Source organism: Natator depressus, chromosome 12, assembly GCF_965152275.1.
Source record: "Natator depressus isolate rNatDep1 chromosome 12, rNatDep2.hap1, whole genome shotgun sequence".
Classification (NCBI taxonomy): domain Eukaryota; kingdom Metazoa; phylum Chordata; order Testudines; family Cheloniidae; genus Natator; species Natator depressus.
This window is the reverse complement of record NC_134245.1, coordinates 40,890,081-40,907,901: the sequence shown is the minus strand read 5'-3', so window position 1 is coordinate 40,907,901 and position 17,821 is coordinate 40,890,081. Positions and strand designations below refer to the sequence as shown.

Below are 17,821 nucleotides of genomic sequence, written 5' to 3'. Positions count from 1 at the left end.
ATGGCGGCGGCCGGCGCGGCGCTGGAGGAGGCCAGCCTGCTGGCCTGGCTGTTCCGCGGGGCGCCGGGGCCGGCGCCGGGGCCGGAGCTGGCCGGGTACCTGGCGGAGCTGGCGGGGCTGGGGCTGGAGGCGCTGGGCCGCGAGCCGGGCCGCCTGGCCGAGGAGCGGGCGCTGGCCGCCGCCCAGACGCGGCACTTGGCCTTCGCCCACTACAAGATCTTCATCCGCTCGGCCGAGTGCACCAGCGAGACGGGCCGCGGCTTCGGGGGCATCGAGCGCGGCCTGGCCCGGCTCCTGGGGCGGCTGCCCGGCTTCCAGGAGAGCTGCAGGTGGGCCGGGGGGCACCTGGGCACGGGGCGTTGGGGCACCTGGGCCCGGGGCGTTGGGCCGGGGCAGGGGGCACCTGAGCCCGGGGCGTTGAGGGGCTGAGTTCTCCTTCTCTCCAGCAGGAGCTTCTTGCGGGACGCCGAGGAAATCGCCTCCAGCCGCCGCATGAACAGCCTGACACTGAACCGGCACACGGAGATTTTGGAAATCCTGGAGATCCCGCAGCTGATGGACACCTGCGTCCGCAACGGCTACTACGAGGAGGCGCTGGAGCTCGCTGCCTATGTGCGCCGGCTGGAGAGGAAACACTCCTCCATCCCTGTCATCCAGGTTCGTCCAAACAGCGCTGCCCATGCTGGAGGGGCTGCAGCCCCTGGGCATGGGATGAGCTCCTCAGATGGTGGCTGGCATGGGTCGACTTGCCTCCACGCAGCGGGTGGGGTCTTGCTCTGAGAGGAGTGTGCTTTGCGGGGTGATGTTTGGAGTTCAGGTTTGGGGCATGACCCTTGAAGCCGTGGTGGGCTCTCTCGTAGCTGCGGTCTCTCTCTCCCTGGCTCTAGGGCATTGTGGACGAAGTGCATCAGTCTTCACAGCTGATGCTGAATCACTTGATCCAGCAGCTGCGCGCTAATATCCAGCTGCCAGCTTGCCTGCGTGTCATCGGCTACTTGCGGCGCATGGATGTCTTCACGGAGGCTGAACTGCGCATCAAGTTCTTGCAAGCCCGGGACGCCTGGCTCCACTCCATCCAGGCCTCCATCCCTGATGATGACCCCTACTTCCACATCACCAAGACCATCGAGGCCTGCCGCGTCCATCTCTTTGACATCATCACGCAGTATCGCGCCATCTTCTCGGACGAGGAGCCGTTGCTGCCTCCCGGCGAGCATGCGGTCAACGAGAGTGCCATCTTCCATGGCTGGGTGCTGCAGAAGGTTTCACAATTCCTGCAGGTTCTGGACAATGACCTCCAGCGGGGGGTGGGCAGCCGCTTGGATTCACTGTTGGGTCAATGCATGTACTTTGGCCTGTCCTTCAGCAGGGTGGGGGCTGATTTCCGGGGCCAGCTGGCCCCAGTATTCCAGCAAGTTGCATTTGGCACTTTCAGGAAGGCAGTTCAGGAAGCTGTGGACAAATTCCAAGATGAGATGAACTCCTACACACTGATCTCTGCTCCAGCTGTCCTGGGCAGCACCATCCCTGTAGCAGTGCCAACCACCCAGCCAGGAACCCTGCAGCCTCCCATGGTGCTGCTGGACTTCCCACCTCTTGCCTGCTTCCTGAACAACATTCTGGTTGCCTTCAATGACCTGCGTCTCTGCTGCCCTGTGGCTCTTGCCCAGGATGTGACGACTTCCCTGGAGGCTGCGCTTGGCAAGGTGAGGCAGGCACCTTGACAGGGGATAGCCGTTTCTCTCTATCTCAGCTTTTTGTACTGGGTTGTCAAGGATGGATCTTGCGGTTCCCTTCTGCACCCACTTCCCGCTGGCTGAATGAGCACCCTTCCCCTCCCCTGCATTTCCCCTACAATTGGGAAGCTGAATCAGACTTGGGGTCCAGTATCAGAAGATGAATTGTGTAGGGCAAGGTGGTGGGTCAGTGGCTGCTCTCCAGGGCCAGTCCCATCACACTGAGCAGCTTGGGGAATGTGAGGCTGTTTGGTGTAGCTGCCCAGGGTGGAGGTTGCGGGATGAGGAACTGAAGGTGCTTACGTGCGCTCTCTCTCTCTTTCCTGCAGGTGACTAAAACAATCCTAGCTTTTCACCGGGCAGAGGAGGCGGCTTTCAGCAGCCGGGAGCAGGAGCTTTTTGCTCAGTTCTGTACAGTGTTCCTGGAAGACCTGCTCCCCTACCTTAACCGTTGCCTCCAGGTCCTCTTTCCCCCAGCCCAGATAGCACAGACCCTGGGTAAGAATTCCTTCTTCCCTCAGCAGAGAAGTATGAGGGAAGTGCCTGCTTTCATGCAGAGCCAGGGCGGATCTGCTGAGCAGGTTGGGTCCCAGAGACCCTTATCTTTGATCCCTTCACTGCCCTGCTCTGGTTCCCATGGGACATTTGTTGGCTGAAATGCTCAGAGCTCCCCCAGTGAAGTCCAACAGTCTACAGGGATCCCTGCCTGAGCTGTGTGGTGTTGTCACTGTCCCCATGTCCCTTCCAGTTGGGCTCTGGGTGAGTTAACTCTCTGTTCTCTTGGCCAGGTGTTCCTCCCACTCAGCTGCACAAGTACGGTAGCCTTGGCTGTGTGGACGTGAATGTGATCAAGGAGCCACTCGCTTTCATCCTGCCAAAGAGAGAGGCCATGTTCACTCCAGACGAGGAGAAGGAACTGGCCCAGGAGACCCCAGCACCTGCAACAGAAATTCCAGGGCCAGAGCAGGGAGTAGAACCCAATGCGCAGCTGCCTCCCGTGGCTGGAGAGGAGAGCAGCGTGAATGCAATGGCTGTTCTTCAGCCTGATGACCCAGTAGCCACAACCTAACAGAGGGAGGGGACTGCCCCAGCTTGCCCTCCGTGCTGCTTGCATATACTGAGTGATTCTGGCCTTCCGCAGAGGCCTGTGGGAGTCTTGCACGTAGCAAGGTATTGAACAATGGCACTGAGTGTGGGGGTGTAGATAGAGATGAACAGGAGCATTGGCTGCGTCTGCTGATGGGAACTGCACAGAGGATTACAGGCTACATCATCTGTAACTACTTCCTTGGCTTCATTGTAACCATCAAGTGTGGGCAATGGCCCCTGCAGCTTTCCTGGTGCTGTCCAGGTGAAAGGAGGGTGAATGCTTTCTCACTTCGAAAGCAGGTTCAATGATGTACATACCTCTGAAAAAGGCTGATCATTGTATAAATAAAGCTCATTAGTGTATTCTGTGTTGCACCCGCCTTCCCCCCAGCCTGACAAGCACTCAGCTGTTGAAGACAGTCACAGCTGCTGAGCTACTGCTATTACCCCCTTTGAGCTCAAACCTCTGGTAGCTCAAGAGGCAACCGTCGGAGAAAAATCTGTGTATTTTTCATAACACTGTAGCTTGCATGGAGCGGGAGGAGGTGCAGTGGTGTACAGGCCCATCTCCAGGCATGGCTGAGTGGGGTAGGAGCTGGTGCTGGTCCTTGGAAGGCTCTCAGATGCCTTTGTGTTTCTGGAACCTTCAGCTTGGGGCTTAGTCCAGCACTTCTCACAGTGTGGGGATCCCTACAACACCTAACATCCAAAACCCAGCGGGGACAGCTTGTGCCCCCTATTGTATGGGGGTGGGTTCCAGGTGTACTTTGAGCCCAAGTGGGGAAGGGACTGCTGGCTTAGGGCAGGGCTGGGGGTTGTAGGCAGTTGGAGGGTGAGAGGCATGGGTAGAGAAGGTATGTTCTGGGGCATGCCCCCTCCCCCTGCCTGTGGTTTCCCTGTGCAGCGAGGGGCCCATGATGCCCTCCTTTGGGAAGTATAGTGCCATGGGCAACATGTGAGGTGGAGAAAGGACACCCAGCAGCCTCTGTTCAATGTAGCAGATCCGTCCCCTACCTTCCGTTGTGCCCAGGGCGGCGACACCCCATCTTCCCCGCGCTGGGGCTCCTTCCTGGAGGCAGACCTGCGGCATCGGCAGGAAGTGACAGGGAGCGCGTACAGGCCCAGCAGCGCGGGGCCTGGATGGATCTCCTGGCTGCCCCCGGGGACCAGGGCAGGGGCCGCTCTTGCTCTCCGCGGAGGGGTGCTCTGCCTGCCCCGGAGCCCCAGCGAGCGGCAAAGCCCTGCGGCCGCCCGCGCTGGCTTGGAGCCGGTGACGCCGCCCGCGGCCGCCAGGGGCTGCGCTCTCTCCAGGAGACTACAACTCCCGGCATGCTCCGCTCCTTCCGGTTGGGCGGCGGGGCGCCGCTGGCCGCGAGAGCGCCGCGTGCTGGCGGCCCCGCAGCCGCCCGAGCCGCGCGTGTGCCAGGCGGGCCACCCCGTGCTGCGGGCCGCCGCCGCCCGGGCCCCCGCGCGCCTCGCCAGCCCCGGGGGGCAGGGCCTCATCCGGGCGCCGCGGCGGCTGCCCTGCCTGGGGCTGAGCGCGCCCCAGCTCGGGGGCCCCTGCGGGGCTTCGTGCCAGGAGCCTCCCGGGCGAGCAGCGCCCTGCTGAGCGTGGCCCACATCTGGCTGGAGCGAGCCTGGCCCGTGGGCCACGCCCCTCCCGTTCCCAGCCCCTGCCCCCCCAGCCTGCCCTTCCCATCACCCGCCTCCCTGGCTCGGCCCACCCCACCCATCCCCTTTCCCTCCTCCAGCCAGCCTTGTCCCCTCTCCTGTCCCAGCCCGTCACACCACCCCTGTGGCACCCACTGGCATTGCTGGGCAGCGCTGAGCTCTGGCAGGGCCAGTGGGGCAGCCCACTGGCCGCAGACGCGGGCTGCTGGCTAGTTCGGCGTTCTGGCAGGGCCAGTGGGGCAGCAGCCCCCTATCACTGAACCAGGCAGCCGGGGACAGACGGCGATCTTTGATGTGGTAACTGTGCAAGTGGCAGCAACTCCTGCTGGCGTGGGGAGACCCCGGTTCTGCAGTGCTGATCAGAGTGGGAAATGGCCCGGCCTTATCCCACCCTGCCCCTTGGCAGGGCCCAAACACCTCCCACTCTGCCTGTGAGCAGCTCCAGACAGGGTGAGGCAGCTGGCCCTGCTGCGTGAGCCCTGCCCTGAGGGGGCTAGGACATGCTGTGCCTAGCCAGAGGGGTGATTGGGGACAGCTGTATTGGAAGCATGGGGCCTGATGCTCAGCTTCTCACCTGGGCCATGTTTACTTCTGCAGGCCTGAATGAGGCAGGAGATGCCGTTTCTTGGCAGGCAAGCGGGTGGGCGGCCCGCATCCTCCAGCATGAGGTGGACCACCTGCAGGGCATCCTGTACATCGACAAAATGGAGAGCCGGACCTTTGTGAACACACGCTGGATGGAGCTGAATGCGTGAGCCCCTCATGCAGCTGAGGCTGCTGTGCCCAGAGCAGGGGACTGGGTGCTGCATCATGGGCAGCTGGAGTGACCAGCTTGGGTTGTAATGGGGCAAGACTTCTGCTCTGAGTGAGGGCCAGATGGATGCACTCAGAGCCTCTGGAGGGAGGAGGAAGCTCTCCCACTGACAGCAAGGAAAATAAATGTGTTGCACAGCTCAGCTGCAGTCTGAGAGCCTGTGGCCAGGTGGGGGGCCAACCTTCCCCTTTCCCTCTGATACTATGGCTAACACTTTCTCCCTGCTGGGAGCCGGAGCTGGCAGACTGGTGCATCTCCTGTGCTTCCCTAGCAGCCCCTGCCTAGGGCTGTCACCTGGCTGCACAGGGAAGTCCTGCCATACTGGTTCAGGTTTGCCATCACTTGGAAGGGTAGTTTTATGATGTGCACCCCCAGGGACCACACTGAGATTAACTTGTTTGCCCTTCTGTCAATGCACTGTGTGAAGCTCAGGCCTTAGGGGGAAAGGCCAGTGGATGTAGCCTTCCCTCCTGTCAGCAGGAATACTGTCTCCTCTGCTGGGAGAGGTGGCTAGCAGGTACCAAACCAGTGCTGGTGCCTGCAACCGGTTGCTACCCACAGTGCCAGGCCTCTGTAGCAGGGAAGGAACACGATTGCTGAGCCACAGGCCAGGGAGACTCATCCAGTTTTATTACAGCAAATACAGAGAAAGTCTTTCACAATTCCAGCCAGGGTTCCTTTCCACCCCACGTGCCTCACCTCCTGCCACCCACTATCCCCTGCAAGCTGGATGAGGGCAGGCCTGCTCCCTGCTCACGGGCTGGGCTCATCCAACTACCTGTGGCAGCCAATATGTAAGAGAAGCCTGACACAGGGCAGCTCCCCTACGAGCCGCAGACTCTTCCTGGCAGAGGGACCCTAGCAGGCAGCTGCCTACCTGGGCAGGGGCTCTCCTGCTATCAGCCTGCAAGGCCTTCAGCAGGAGTTCTCTTCCCTACTGAGAAGCCAGACAGCAATTGAATGAAACACACATGTGCCAGGAACAGGCCATCTTAGTGCAGAGCAGAGCTCTTCCCAAGAGCCACATCTGCTGCAGAGATTTCATTACAAGATGCTGCTCAAGAGCTGCACACATTGAAAACAGCCCCCCCAGAGTGCTAAGCTCCCATGTAAATCCAGCCCTCAGACGTGAACGGGGTGAGCCCCATTTCCCCAGGGCACAGTGAGCTGGGTGGATGGGTTGGGAATTAAATTCAACTAAAAGGGCAATGTGAGACTATGGTCATGGAGCTAAAAGAAAAACATTCAGGTTACAAGTAGCCTATGGGCAAACACCAGCCGTGACAGCTCTGCTGGGCTAGCCCCTCTGCTGGGCAGCTCAGCAGCTTCCCTCCCCCCCCCCCCCCCCCCCGCCAGCACCTCTCCTGTAGGCAGCCGTGCAAGCTGATCCACCCCCATAGCAACCTGCCTGGCTGGGGCCTGAGCTGAACCACCCAGGCACATAAGGCAGCAGCTTGGATACTGCAACCCCCTGACAAGGCAGCAGTAGGTGTGGCGGGGGGGTAGATGGAGGTGGGACATTAGTTAAGCAGCGGGTGCCTCAAGCTGATGCAGGGGCCTTGTGCCAGGCACCACCCCCCACCTCCAGGCTGGCTACAAGCCTCCGAGAGGGATTGACAGTAAAACTGGCCCCAGAGGGAGTGGGGTAGGAAGAGCAATTGCTGCTTTTCTCCTCCCCACTCCACCCCTTTAGTGGCACCCAAAGCTCTAGGAGACACGCCAGATTTGGGCAGGGGTGCACCCTGCGTGGCTGAGGGAAGGGCCGGGGGTCAGTGGGGTTTGCTATGGGCCTGGACTTTGTCCCTGCCCGTGCTATAGCCAGCATGAGGTGGCATTAGCAGGGGCCAACCTAAAACCCCTGCATTGGCACTGGCAGGACCCAGACCTACATCATGGTGCAGAGGAAAGTGCGTGGGCAGCACCCCAGTGCCTGTGGGGGAGGCCCCTCCCTCCCAAAAGGTTAACAGCCCCTCATCCTTCTCAGTGACTGGTGTGGCGGCTCCTCCAGGAACATGACTCCAGGGTCACCCCAGAAACAGCCAACAGCAGCCAAGAACTCATGGCACTGAGGTGAGCACAGCCCTCAGGCTGCAGGACCCAGAACATGGCTTGGCCCCAGCAGCGGGCAACATGACTCCAGGGCCCTTACTGGGACAGGCCCGAGGCTTTGGCTCAGAAGCGGCATCACCCTGCCTGCTTTCACCAAGCCCAGCACATGGCAGCCCCTTAAGTCCTGCTCAGCATTGGCAGGAGGTACCAAAGTGCTTTAGAGACTCGTTCCCCCAGCCCTGCATTATCCCTGTTTTACAGAGCAGCAGCCCCAGCGCTCAGTCTAGACTCAGGAGTTCCTGGCTCCCAGTCCTGTGCTCGCAGTACTCACTCAGTCCCCAGAGCCTGGGCCCAGCTTCCCGCAGATGGGGGTTAAAGCTTTCTCATGGCTGTTACCCCAGCCCTAGGCAGAATGGCTGGGGCCTTTCCACTTGCCCCTGGCTCACCTGGCCCCGGGAGGGGCAGGGAGTCTCACACTCCAAGGAGCTGGCTGCAGATCTGAGCACTTTGTGAGGACACAAGCTTTTGTGCTCCAGCCAACTGATCTGCCGGGCCCCAGGGCTGTGAAGCAGGCGTCTTGTACGAGTGGTGCTCTGGGATCCTGCACACAAACAGCAGCACAGAGAGAACTGCCCCCATGAGCTCTGGAGCACAACCACCACCCTGTTACTGCCAGCAATGCCGGCTCTTCCAGCCCATCTGGCTCCCACCCAGCGAGTGCAGATGGGGCACTCCCACAAGCAGGCTGCAGCCAGAGCACACAGCAGGTCACTGCAATGGGAGCAGAGATGGCCAGGGGGTTTGCTATACCAGCCAGGGTGTGGAATTAGCTTATTAGGCTAACGAAGCTCCTGAGCTCCAGCGCTGGGGCTTGGCACTTGAACACTCCTAGGAGACGAGAATCAGGCGAAGCAGGACAGGGAAGTACAGCAGCCAAGGGGCTGTGGATTGTCACCCCCCTTTGGAGGACGTAGCCCTCAGATCTCCCCCTCCCCTTGACTGTTATGCAGCCACTCTTGCCCCACATCCACCCCTTCAATTCTTATGGGGATCCTCTAATGCCAGCAGGGCGGGAGGGTGAAGCTGAGTAGCCCTGAGCTCTCCGGCAGGGCCTGCCTTTGAGGGGCCTAGGACCCCAGCTCGCAGCAGGAACGAAGCCTTAGTAATCCAGGAATTGATGGGATTGGAGGCTGCAGCACACAGGAAAGCAAAGAGCAAGGCTCACGGAGGGGATGAAATACCAGCCTCCCAGGGCACTGTACAGCAGGCAGGAGAGGTCCCCCAGCCATGGAAAAGCAGCAAGCCGGGGAGGACTCCCTTGGACTTCTGTTGTGCAGAGCAGCTCCTTGCTCCCTGTGTCAGCAGCACTGCAGACGAGAGATCTCCCTGCCATGAAGGGGTGCCAGGAGCAGACACCAGCTAGCCAAGGAGAGAGACCACGGCTCTGCCCTGCTACAGCAGGGCCTAGCTCAGGGGTTCTCAAACAGGGTTGCGACCCCCCCAGGGGGTCGCAAGGTTATTACATGGGGGGGTCTTGAGCTGTCAACCTTCACCCCAAACTCCGCTTTGCCTCCATCATTTATAAGGGTGTTAAATATATAAAAAAGTTTTCTTAATTTATAGGGGGGAGCACATGCAGAGGCTTGCTGTGTGAAAGGGGTCACCAGTAAAAAAGTTTGAGCCACTGGCCTAGCTGGAGACAAGGCAGCCTTCTGACCCCCCATGTGCTGCAGAACCTGACCCAACCATGCATCCAGATCCATTTCCTGCTCGCAACATAACAGGCTGGGTAACGGGAGGGTGCCTCAGCACTGCTTCAGCGTGGGGCCATTTCAGTGCGGGGAGCCTGGCACATGGGGCCTAGCCCAGGGGCTTTAGTCCTTCTGCTCTTTGAGGCAGAGGAGGGTTACACCCTGCACGGCTGGCCTCTTGGTCAGTGCGATCAGTGCATCATCATGTGGGCTCAGCTGCCCCAGGAAAGTCCTGTTTCGGCTGGCGAAGCTTTTGGATCGTTTTTATTTTTGTATAAACAAGACAAAACAAGCAGCATTAATTTAAAAAAATTTAAAAAAAAAAAGAAAAAAGCGGGAAGGAGGGTCGGGGGGGGGGGGGCGCTGGGTGGCCCCTGGGCTCTGCTCAGCCCTTTCCATAGGCTGGCAGGGCAGTTCTGCTGCATAACGTGCCAGCTGGGGGCCCACAGAGAGGTGGGTTTGTAGGAGCTGAACATTAGCCTCCCCTTGGCACCGTCCGCCTGCCAGCACAAGGGCTTTGCAAGCGCAAACACTGCTGCTGCAAGGGGTGCCCTGCCAGCCCAGCCACCCCCACACGCCCCATGGCAGAAGCTTTTAACCTTCCTGTCCAAAGTCCTCTGAGAATTTCTTCACCTTCAAGAGGTCCTCGGCGTTCACGGTGGGGCGGGTGGTGGCCAGCGAGCGCAGCATGTCTGACTGCAAACAAGGGGAGAGAGCAACTGAGGCCGAAGTGCAACATCAGAGTCTGCATTGCTTTTACCTGGACACCCTCTGAAATCCTACCCAAGTTTCTGGTTGTGGGGGAGAATCCCAGGTCTAAACACCCTAGCCCTAGCCAAGGCAGTGGAGCTAGTACCTTTCTGTCCTGAACAACAGGCATGTCCCTAGAGGGTCCCCCAGGGCAGGTGCGTGGAACGGAGGCCTGGGAGCCAGGACTCAGGTTCGATGCTGTTCCTGGTCTGACCTCCAGCTCTGTGCATTCTCCAGTCTGTCCCTTGGGACGGCCATGCTTACTGACCTCCTAGGGGTCACAGGTGGAGGACGACGCTTTCCTCTTCCAGCAGGCATAAATCACGAGGAGCCCATGTCTGCTCTGTGGGTTCCCCTGCCCTCCCCACTCCAGCACATGACACTGCTGCCCTGGCCACTCTGCTGCCCCAGCTCTCAGCACAATAGAACAGTCAGGGAGAAAGGCCCGGGGCTCTCAGCCAAGCATTCCAGATGGGACAGTTGCAGGAAGGCTGCAGGCAGAAGGAACAAGCAATCGCTCAGGGATGCCCACTGACCCTTTCAGCTACGTGGGTTGACTCTGAAGCCTAATGACGACAAGGTGAATATTTTACGCTGATCATTTCACCAGGAACATCCAGCTACTCTGGGACAGTGACTTTGACCAGGATAGCACCTCTTCCCCCAGCCCAGCAGGAAAGTGGGAGGGCAGAGTGAGGCTGTTTGCACCAGCAAGGGCTCTGCTGGCCTGAGGGGTATTGCACGCTGACTTGTGTCACTGGCCAAGTGACAGTCGCTCTCATCCCAGCCACCCTCCGGCCCAGCATGTCCGTTCCTAACGAATTACTTACCATGCAGATCACTGGCTCCAGCAGCTTGTCACTAGGCACCTCCATCCAAGTCATCTCAATGGCCCCAGGGTCTCCAGGCGAGCATGGGGTCAGGAGGTCATCTACGGTTATGCTGGGATTGGTTCGAGACGGGCCTCGCATCTGCAGCACGCCAGAGAGGAGGTGCACTGAGAGGGCAGATGCCAGGGCTGGCTCCCCTACCACCCACGGGGGCCTCTGCCAGGGCCCTCTGAGGCTGGCCTGGGGGACTCAGGAAGGATCTCAGTGTGAGGGTGCAGTGCACACCCGGGTGGCCATGGAGCCCCCTCCCTTGCAGGCCAGCGGCCCCAGACTTGGGTGTTGGAGCCCTAGGGGAGCGGCAGGTCCCGCACACCTGCTCTCACCTTCTTGAAGTGCGTGGCCGACTGCACTTTGCGGACTGGCTGCATGAGGGCGTCACGCACGATGATGCTGATGTCGGCTCCTGAGTAGCCATCCGTCTTCCTGGCCAGCTCGTGGATGTTGGCCTCTGTCAGGTGGTGTGGTGTGTTTCCCAGGTGCAGCCTGAACATCTGGGCTCGGGCTGCCTCCTCCGGCAACGGGATGTAGATGCGCTTCTCAAACCTAGGCACCGACAGTGGGCAGAGCAGGTGAGCGGCCGCCCTCGTTCCTGCCAGCAGCGTGCGGTGCAGATCACCGCAGCACTGACAGGTTCCAGTAAGAGCTGCAGGCAGGGGGAGGGAGGGGCCTGGGCTGTTGGGTGGGGCTGGGGAGCGCTGAGGCACTCAGTAATGTTGGTGACAGACCTAAGCCTGCCCTGGGGCAGGCCACACTGTGTTCTCTGGGCCACTTCCAGAGGGGGGCAGTGGCTCCTGGCACATTCAGTGTGGCTGCCCTGAGCCAGGCACAGGAGAGCAGCTCTGGCTGCTGGTTTCCAATAGTTCCCACTCACCTTCTCCTAATGGCCGAGTCTAAGACCCAGGGGATATTTGTGGCACCGAGGACCAGGGTCCCGTCATTGTTATTACCAACACCTACCAGGAAGAAGAAACAGCGATCAGGGAGCAGGCAGGACTGACTCCTCGGAGGGGCCGGAAGAGTGCCACGGCTGGAGGGTGACAGTCAGGGCCGGATTAATCACCTGTGGGCCCCGGAGCCTGGACCATGGTCCCATCCCCACGCTCTGCTCTGTCCCCTGAGGCCCCGCCCACCACTCCCACAGGGTGGAGGGGGCAGAGGACAGCAGATGGGACCACAGGAGGAAGAGACAGAGTGTGGGTGGAGCCACTTCTGAGTCTGGGCCCAGCACCATTGCAAACCCATTACTGCCAAGTCAGCCAGCTGCCAGTCCAAGACACACCCTTTGCCCAAGCACCCATCAAGGCTGCCCTCGGCAAAGGGAACGAGCAGGCTGAGGACTAGAGCAGCTCCTCGTTCTTCACTTCTCCAGGGCTGCTATGGCACCATCTGAGCCAGCCAGCCCCACAGTGAGTGCCAGCCGGGGCCGAGGAAGGGGTGAATTCTGGGGGGCCGGAGCTAACTCGCACCGAGCCAAGGCCCCACCCACCCTGCATCTGCACCAGGAACTCCGTCTTGATCCTGCGGCCAGCCTCGCTCTCATTCTCATTGCGGGAGCCGCACAGAGAGTCCACCTCGTCGATGAAGATGATGGAGGGTTTGTGCTGCCTTGCCAGCTCAAAGAGATTCTTCACCAGCCTGGGGCAGAAAGACCTGGGGTCAGCACTAACAGACAGGCAGCCTCCCCTCCAGCCCTGACCCTGCAACCCACACACGCCCCCTGAGCGGGGGAGCGAGGAGCAGCACCCTCGGGCTGCAGGCAGGGAGCTCCCCCCACTGTCACTGCTTAGCTTGTTCTCATTTACCCCACTGCATCTGGAGTCACTTTCCTCGGGAGACACGCTAGTGCCTGTGACAGGCGTGGCAGCCTCTGAGCAGCGCAGTCCAGCTGCTAACTTACTTCTCGCTCTCTCCCAGCCACTTCGACATCAGGTCCGAGGATGACACGGAGAAGAATGTGGAGTTGTTGGCCTCGGTTGCCACGGCCTTGGCCAGGTACGACTTCCCCGTGCCAGGGGGCCCAAAGAGCAGAATCCCACGCCATGGGGTGCGCTTACCTGCAACACAGCACACACTGAGCAGGGGCAGAGCTGGCCCGTTCACACGCACCTCGCTGCTCAGGGCTCCGCTAGGGCTGTTGGCCAAGGAAGTTTCTGGGCTCTGCTCAGGCTGGGGCCCGTAGTACTCCAGATCCCAGGGCGTAGTCTCCGCATGGCACCAGAACTGGTACCACAGGGGCCACGGTCCCTCTCGGAGGGAGCAGCAGCCAATCCGCCCTGCCCCAGCCTCACCCCCGAGAGCTACCGCAGCAACCCTCACCTGTGAATAAGTGGGGGAATTTAATGGGTAAAATCACAGCCTCCTTCAGAGCCTCCTTGGCGCCCTCCAGGCCAGCCACATCGTTCCACCGCACGTTGGGCTTCTCCATCACAATGGCACCTGCAAGAGGAAGGCAGCTCTCCCTAGCGGGACAAGAGACGACAGCACTCCCGCCTAGGGGCTCGCCTGAGCCTCCCTCCCCCCACAGCGCCAGCTGCCAAACTCCATCCGCCCCAGCCAGGCTGTCATCACGCATGAGGGACATCTCCTTTTCGCTAGGGCTCACGAGGAGTCTCCAGTGCTGCCCAGCGGCCACAGAGTTAGAGGAGGAGGCGGCCCTGCAGCCCCTCATCCTGCGCCAGGAGTGGCTCATCTATAGCCCCACAGACCCTGCACCAAGCAGCATGCGCCAGCTGCTTCCCAGGTCAGGAACTCCACCAGCAGGCCTTGCAGCGCAATGCCGTGCTCTCAGCCCCCGCGCTGGACTCTGCGTTCAGGCCTCTTACCCATCAGCTGCTCCTGCAGCTTCTTCTTCTCCGGATTCTCGCCCTCGCTGTCACTGTCGCTCCTGTGGAGAGGATGTAGTCATGGTAAGGCCAGCGAAGCCCCAGGTCCCGCTATTGGGGGGAAGTGAGGATCTGGCCCGGCTGCGCCAGAAGGGTCGAAGCCTCAGAGTGCTGGCTCTTGCCAGCCCCAACAGGAGACCCCAACGCTCACTCACAAACTACACAGTGTGGAGAGGGAGAAGTGCTGGTTTGAAACCCACTGCCAGTCACTCCCAGGAGAAGAGGGGGCACCCAGGGGCCTGGGGCTGGCCTCTCCCATTGTTACAGGGCATGAGCATGTTTAGGGGGTGCAATGGAGACTGCACACATACCCCTTGCTATCATTTGGAGACTCTTTGACAGGCTTCTTGCTTTGTTTGTCTTTGTTGCGTAGATAATCCTTCAGCTTCTCTGCCCGGTCCAGGTACTGCATGCACTTCGCTCGGATGCTCTCCTTCGCCTTGTCACTGTGAGCCTCATCTGTCAGGGCACCCAAGACACAGTGAGCAGCTCTCCATGGGCACGGAGTGAGGAGAGCCCTACAGCCCCCACCAGTTTAGGACCAGCAATGGGAAGAAGAGCTCTCTTCGGGGCCATGAGACACCACCAGCTCCCACCATGTGGGCAGCTGGAGAGAATCCACCAAGAGAAGCTGCCCCTAGAGACAGACGCAGCCAGGGGAAGCCCCACCTCCCTTTGGATAATCCCGCAACTTCAGGGTTTCTGAGCCCAGCTCTACAGTTAGATCATTCCCCAGAGAACGCATGCGCTCGTGGGAACTCTCAGCCGGCCATCTGGCTCTGCAACAGGTGCAGGGTGATCTCTTTGGGGATGCGCTATTCTGGGCAGGCCTGACTCCCAGCAGGGGGAAATGGGAAGAAGGATCCCAAGAGGAATAGCGAGGGAAAGATCTTGCACAGGCTGGCCAGGCCAGCAATGCAGGAGAGACGAGCCAGACTCACATTTGATGGCATGTAGAAAGTACTCCACTGCATGCTGGTACAGCCGCAGAGCCTCCTCATAGTTCTTGGCCTTATCCTCCTCAGTCGCTTTTGTTACCAGATCAATGGCTTTCTGCAAGGAGAGAACACCGCTCCAATGACACAGCTGCCCCAGGGCACAGGAGAAGGAGCTATCAGTGAAAGAATAAAGAGTTTCCCACAGAGGTAATGGGTTTTTGCACACCTCCGAGAAGCAGCAGCTGTGCCCAAAAGCTCCTGGCACCTAGAGTCATCTCCTCTTTCTCACATGAGCCTTCTGCTCACACACAGCAGACAAAACTCACAAGCAGCTCCTGGGCTGGACAAAGCCACCGATTTCAGAGAGCAAAAACCAAGCCCAGACCCTATCTCCATTTGCCAGGGCAGGGCAGCACAAGGAGGCAGCTCCTGTGCCACTGGGACCTTTAACCAATGCCACCGCCACTGAGCAAGGGAAGGAGAAAGAGAGGCACCCCTGGGGGCCTTGCAAGGAAAGCCCTGTCCACATACAGAAGTTGTAGCACCCCTGTTTAGTGAAAGCAAGACAGCTCCCTTCTGTGGACAGTTACCCTGGTATAAATGTATTTATACCATAGCCATGCTCGTACAGGAAGGGGGATACGCTGTCTGGTAACAGGCACCTTCACCTCACTATAGGGTTGTCCTGGTCCAAGCGTTTTGGTAGAAAAGAAAGAAAGAAACAGCCCAACTCACACATGATACAAACACGGGGCACAGACCTCCCACTGCCCACAGGCAGAGCGCTCAGTCAGCAAGAGTCACCCCAGAAGGCCAGGGGCTGGGCACCCGCTCTGGGGGAAGCTGAAGAAACAGCCCCTGCCTACAGCCCCTTCTCTCCAGGGCGCGGCGCCAACACTGCGCCCCCGGGCGCTGGGAGAGGCTGGCGGGCCCCAGAGCAGGTGGCCAGGCGGCTCCGCGGAGGGGCACCGTGCGCCGGGAGAGAGACCCGCTGCCAGGTCCCAGCAGGGCCAACGCCACACCGGGGCGCGGCTGCGAAAGGGCCCCGGCGCCGGGCCCGGTCCCGGGGCACCTTACCCAGGGCCAGTCCGCACGCAATGCTGCTGCCGGGCGCTGCCCTGCCCCGGCGTGCCCAAGCCCCACGGGTGCCGGCCAGGGGCATCTGCCCGCGGCCCACCTCGGAGCCGGAAAAGCCCCCCGCAGCCCGCACCCCACCCACGGCCCCGGGGGCTGCCGCGTCCCGGGGGCAGGACCCCTCGGCGGCCCCCCCGGGCCCCAGGCCCACAGAGCGGGGGGAGCCAGCCCCCAGGAGCCACAGGTTCTGCCACGTGAGGAACCCGCGGGCCGGCCGACACGGGCAGCGGGGGGCCGGGGGCGCGCCGGGAAAGGGCGGGGCTCGGGGGAGGCGGGCCGGGGGGGGCGGCCGGGCTGGGGAGGCGGCACAGGGCGGGCCGGGGCCCGGTCGAGGCTCCCGGGGCCTCCCCGCAGCCGGGCCGGGCCGGGCCGGGCCGGGGCCTCCCCGCAAGGCGCGGCCTGGACACGACGCGGGGGCCGCGATGGCCGGGCCCGGCTCCCCGCCGCCCGCTACCTGCAGGGTTGACGTGGTCATTTCATCGCCGGTGCCGCCCGAGTCCCCGGGGCGCTGCGAGCGGCCTGGATCCGGCTCCGGCGGGCGGCCCCGGGGCGGGCGGGAGGCGGCGGCGGCGGCACCGAACCGGGACCCACCGGCCGCGCAGCTGCGACGCGGGGAGCGAGAGCGGCGGGGCCCCCTGCAGGCCGCGCCGGGAACTGCAGCGAGCGCCGGGCGGGGCCCCGCCCCTCCGAGCGCCCCCCCGCCGCTGGCACCCCAAAGCCTGCCCCCCTCCAAACAGACACCGCACCCCCTCCCCCAGCAGGGAGACACCCGCACACCGCCCCTCGCCCCCCAGAGTCGGGCCCAGTCACGCTCTGCAGGGCTTTGTTTTCTGTAGGTGCCTATGACCCCCTCATCCCCGCCCCCCCCCCGAGAGATGGACACAGCCCCCCCCGCACAAAGCCCCCCCCAAGGGATGGACACAGCCCCCCCGCACAAAGCCCCCCCCTAAGGGATGGACACAGCCCCCCCCGCACAGAACCCCCCCAAGGGATGGACACAGCCCCCCCGCACAAAGCCCCCCCCAAGGGATGGACACAGCCCCCCGCCTTCCCCTAGCCTCTCCCAGAGTTTCAGTCTAAAGGGGCCATTAGCTCATCTCCTCTGCTCTCCTGCGTTATGGGGGGCGAGTCACGTTCACACCCAGTTACCCCTGTGCTGAGCCCAGTAACTTGCGGCTGGCTAAAGCCTCCCCCAGAAAGTCGGCCTGGCGGAGGCTGGAGATGGAGAACGCACTGCTTCCCTAGGGCGTTTGGTCCGGGGGCTAGTCTCCCTCCCGGCTCATACATCGAGCCTAACTTTTGTTTTCCGCCGGGGGGGTTGTTACAGCTTCCTCTGCTACACAGCGCTTTAGGAGACAGCATCGTCTCTGGAGAAGAGATCACTGAGCCACGGTTTTTCCTTGGCAGGTCCCTGCGCGGGGAGGGTGGTTACCAGCCTCTTTGCTGACACAAAGAATCCCAGGCTTTGCACTCCTGTGTCTAAAGTGGCATTGTTACCTCCTCATCGCTATCTGCCTTGAACCAGGAGAGCCCCCTCTAATGGACGGTGCTACCCCCACTTTGGCATCTGGCCGCTAGAATGCATACATCCATTCACACTCAGTCTTGGGGCTTTAATAACCATGTAGAATCTAATGGACACCACAGTGCCTTACCTTTCCTTTTCCCAGAGACAGAACTGCCCCGCCTTCAGTGGGTGAAACTTGCCTGGTCCCAGGTGATTGTCTGTACACGCAGGCCTTTCCATGGTAGGCAGACTCTTCCATTGTTAAACCCTAAAACTTTTCTGAATACTGCGTTGTCTGGGTGAGATTTCTTGCCACCTGGTACATCACAGCAACAAACAGATGCTTATTGGGCCATGGGCCTCTCAACGCAGCCCCATTCATCCAGGGCTGCTTTAAGGCATAGGTTCTGTAGGCCAATACCTAAGATCCCAGCTCCTCCAATCATGTGCTTATGTGAGAATTTCAGCTTTAACAAAAAACAAAAAACACACACTTTCTTGCCCTCATGGGGGAGAAGAAAAGCTTGATGTAACTGATGCAGGGACAGTTCTCTGAGCCGGCAGAGAGCCCATGTCTCAAATGGGTGAATTGCCTCATGAATCTCCATGG

General features: G+C 60.9%; 2 protein-coding genes across 2 annotated transcripts; one reads left to right on the top strand and one right to left on the bottom strand.

Annotated features, from left to right (window-relative positions):
- COG8 (component of oligomeric golgi complex 8) lies at positions 1–3,168 on the top strand. The gene is made up of 5 exons (XM_074968979.1): positions 1–329; positions 450–657; positions 888–1,706; positions 2,066–2,234; positions 2,525–3,168. The coding sequence occupies exons 1-5, from the start codon at positions 1–3 to the stop codon at positions 2,803–2,805; spliced, it is 1,806 nt and encodes a 601-aa protein (XP_074825080.1). The 3' UTR covers positions 2,806–3,168.
- Positions 3,169–9,477: 6,309 nt separating this feature from the next.
- Positions 9,478–16,266, bottom strand: VPS4A (vacuolar protein sorting 4 homolog A). The gene is made up of 11 exons (XM_074969225.1): positions 16,159–16,266; positions 14,574–14,685; positions 13,944–14,091; positions 13,573–13,634; positions 13,067–13,186; positions 12,648–12,804; positions 12,237–12,385; positions 11,622–11,703; positions 11,074–11,293; positions 10,691–10,831; positions 9,478–9,806 (listed from the first exon to the last, which is right to left on the bottom strand). Exons 1-11 carry the CDS (start codon positions 16,177–16,179, stop codon positions 9,705–9,707), a joined length of 1,314 nt encoding a protein of 437 aa, XP_074825326.1. The 5' UTR covers positions 16,180–16,266; the 3' UTR covers positions 9,478–9,704.
- Positions 16,267–17,821: the final 1,555 nt, after the last annotated feature.

Excerpts from the sequence above, each read along its gene's own strand:
- VPS4A (XM_074969225.1), bottom strand. The coding sequence starts at position 16,179 with ATGACCACGTCAACCCTGCAG. Across the intron at positions 14,686-16,158 it reads TGACCACGTCAACCCTGCAG|AAAGCCATTGATCTGGTAAC; the intron begins GTAGCGGGCGGC and ends CTCTCCTTGCAG. Across the intron at positions 12,386-12,647 it reads TGGCTGGGAGAGAGCGAGAA|GCTGGTGAAGAATCTCTTTG; the intron begins GTAAGTTAGCAG and ends TTTCTGCCCCAG.
- COG8 (XM_074968979.1), top strand. The coding sequence starts at position 1 with ATGGCGGCGGCCGGCGCGGCGCTGGAGGAGGCCAGCCTGCTGGCCTGG. Across the intron at positions 330-449 it reads GGCTTCCAGGAGAGCTGCAG|GAGCTTCTTGCGGGACGCCG; the intron begins GTGGGCCGGGGG and ends TCTCTCCAGCAG. Across the intron at positions 1,707-2,065 it reads TGGAGGCTGCGCTTGGCAAG|GTGACTAAAACAATCCTAGC; the intron begins GTGAGGCAGGCA and ends TCTTTCCTGCAG.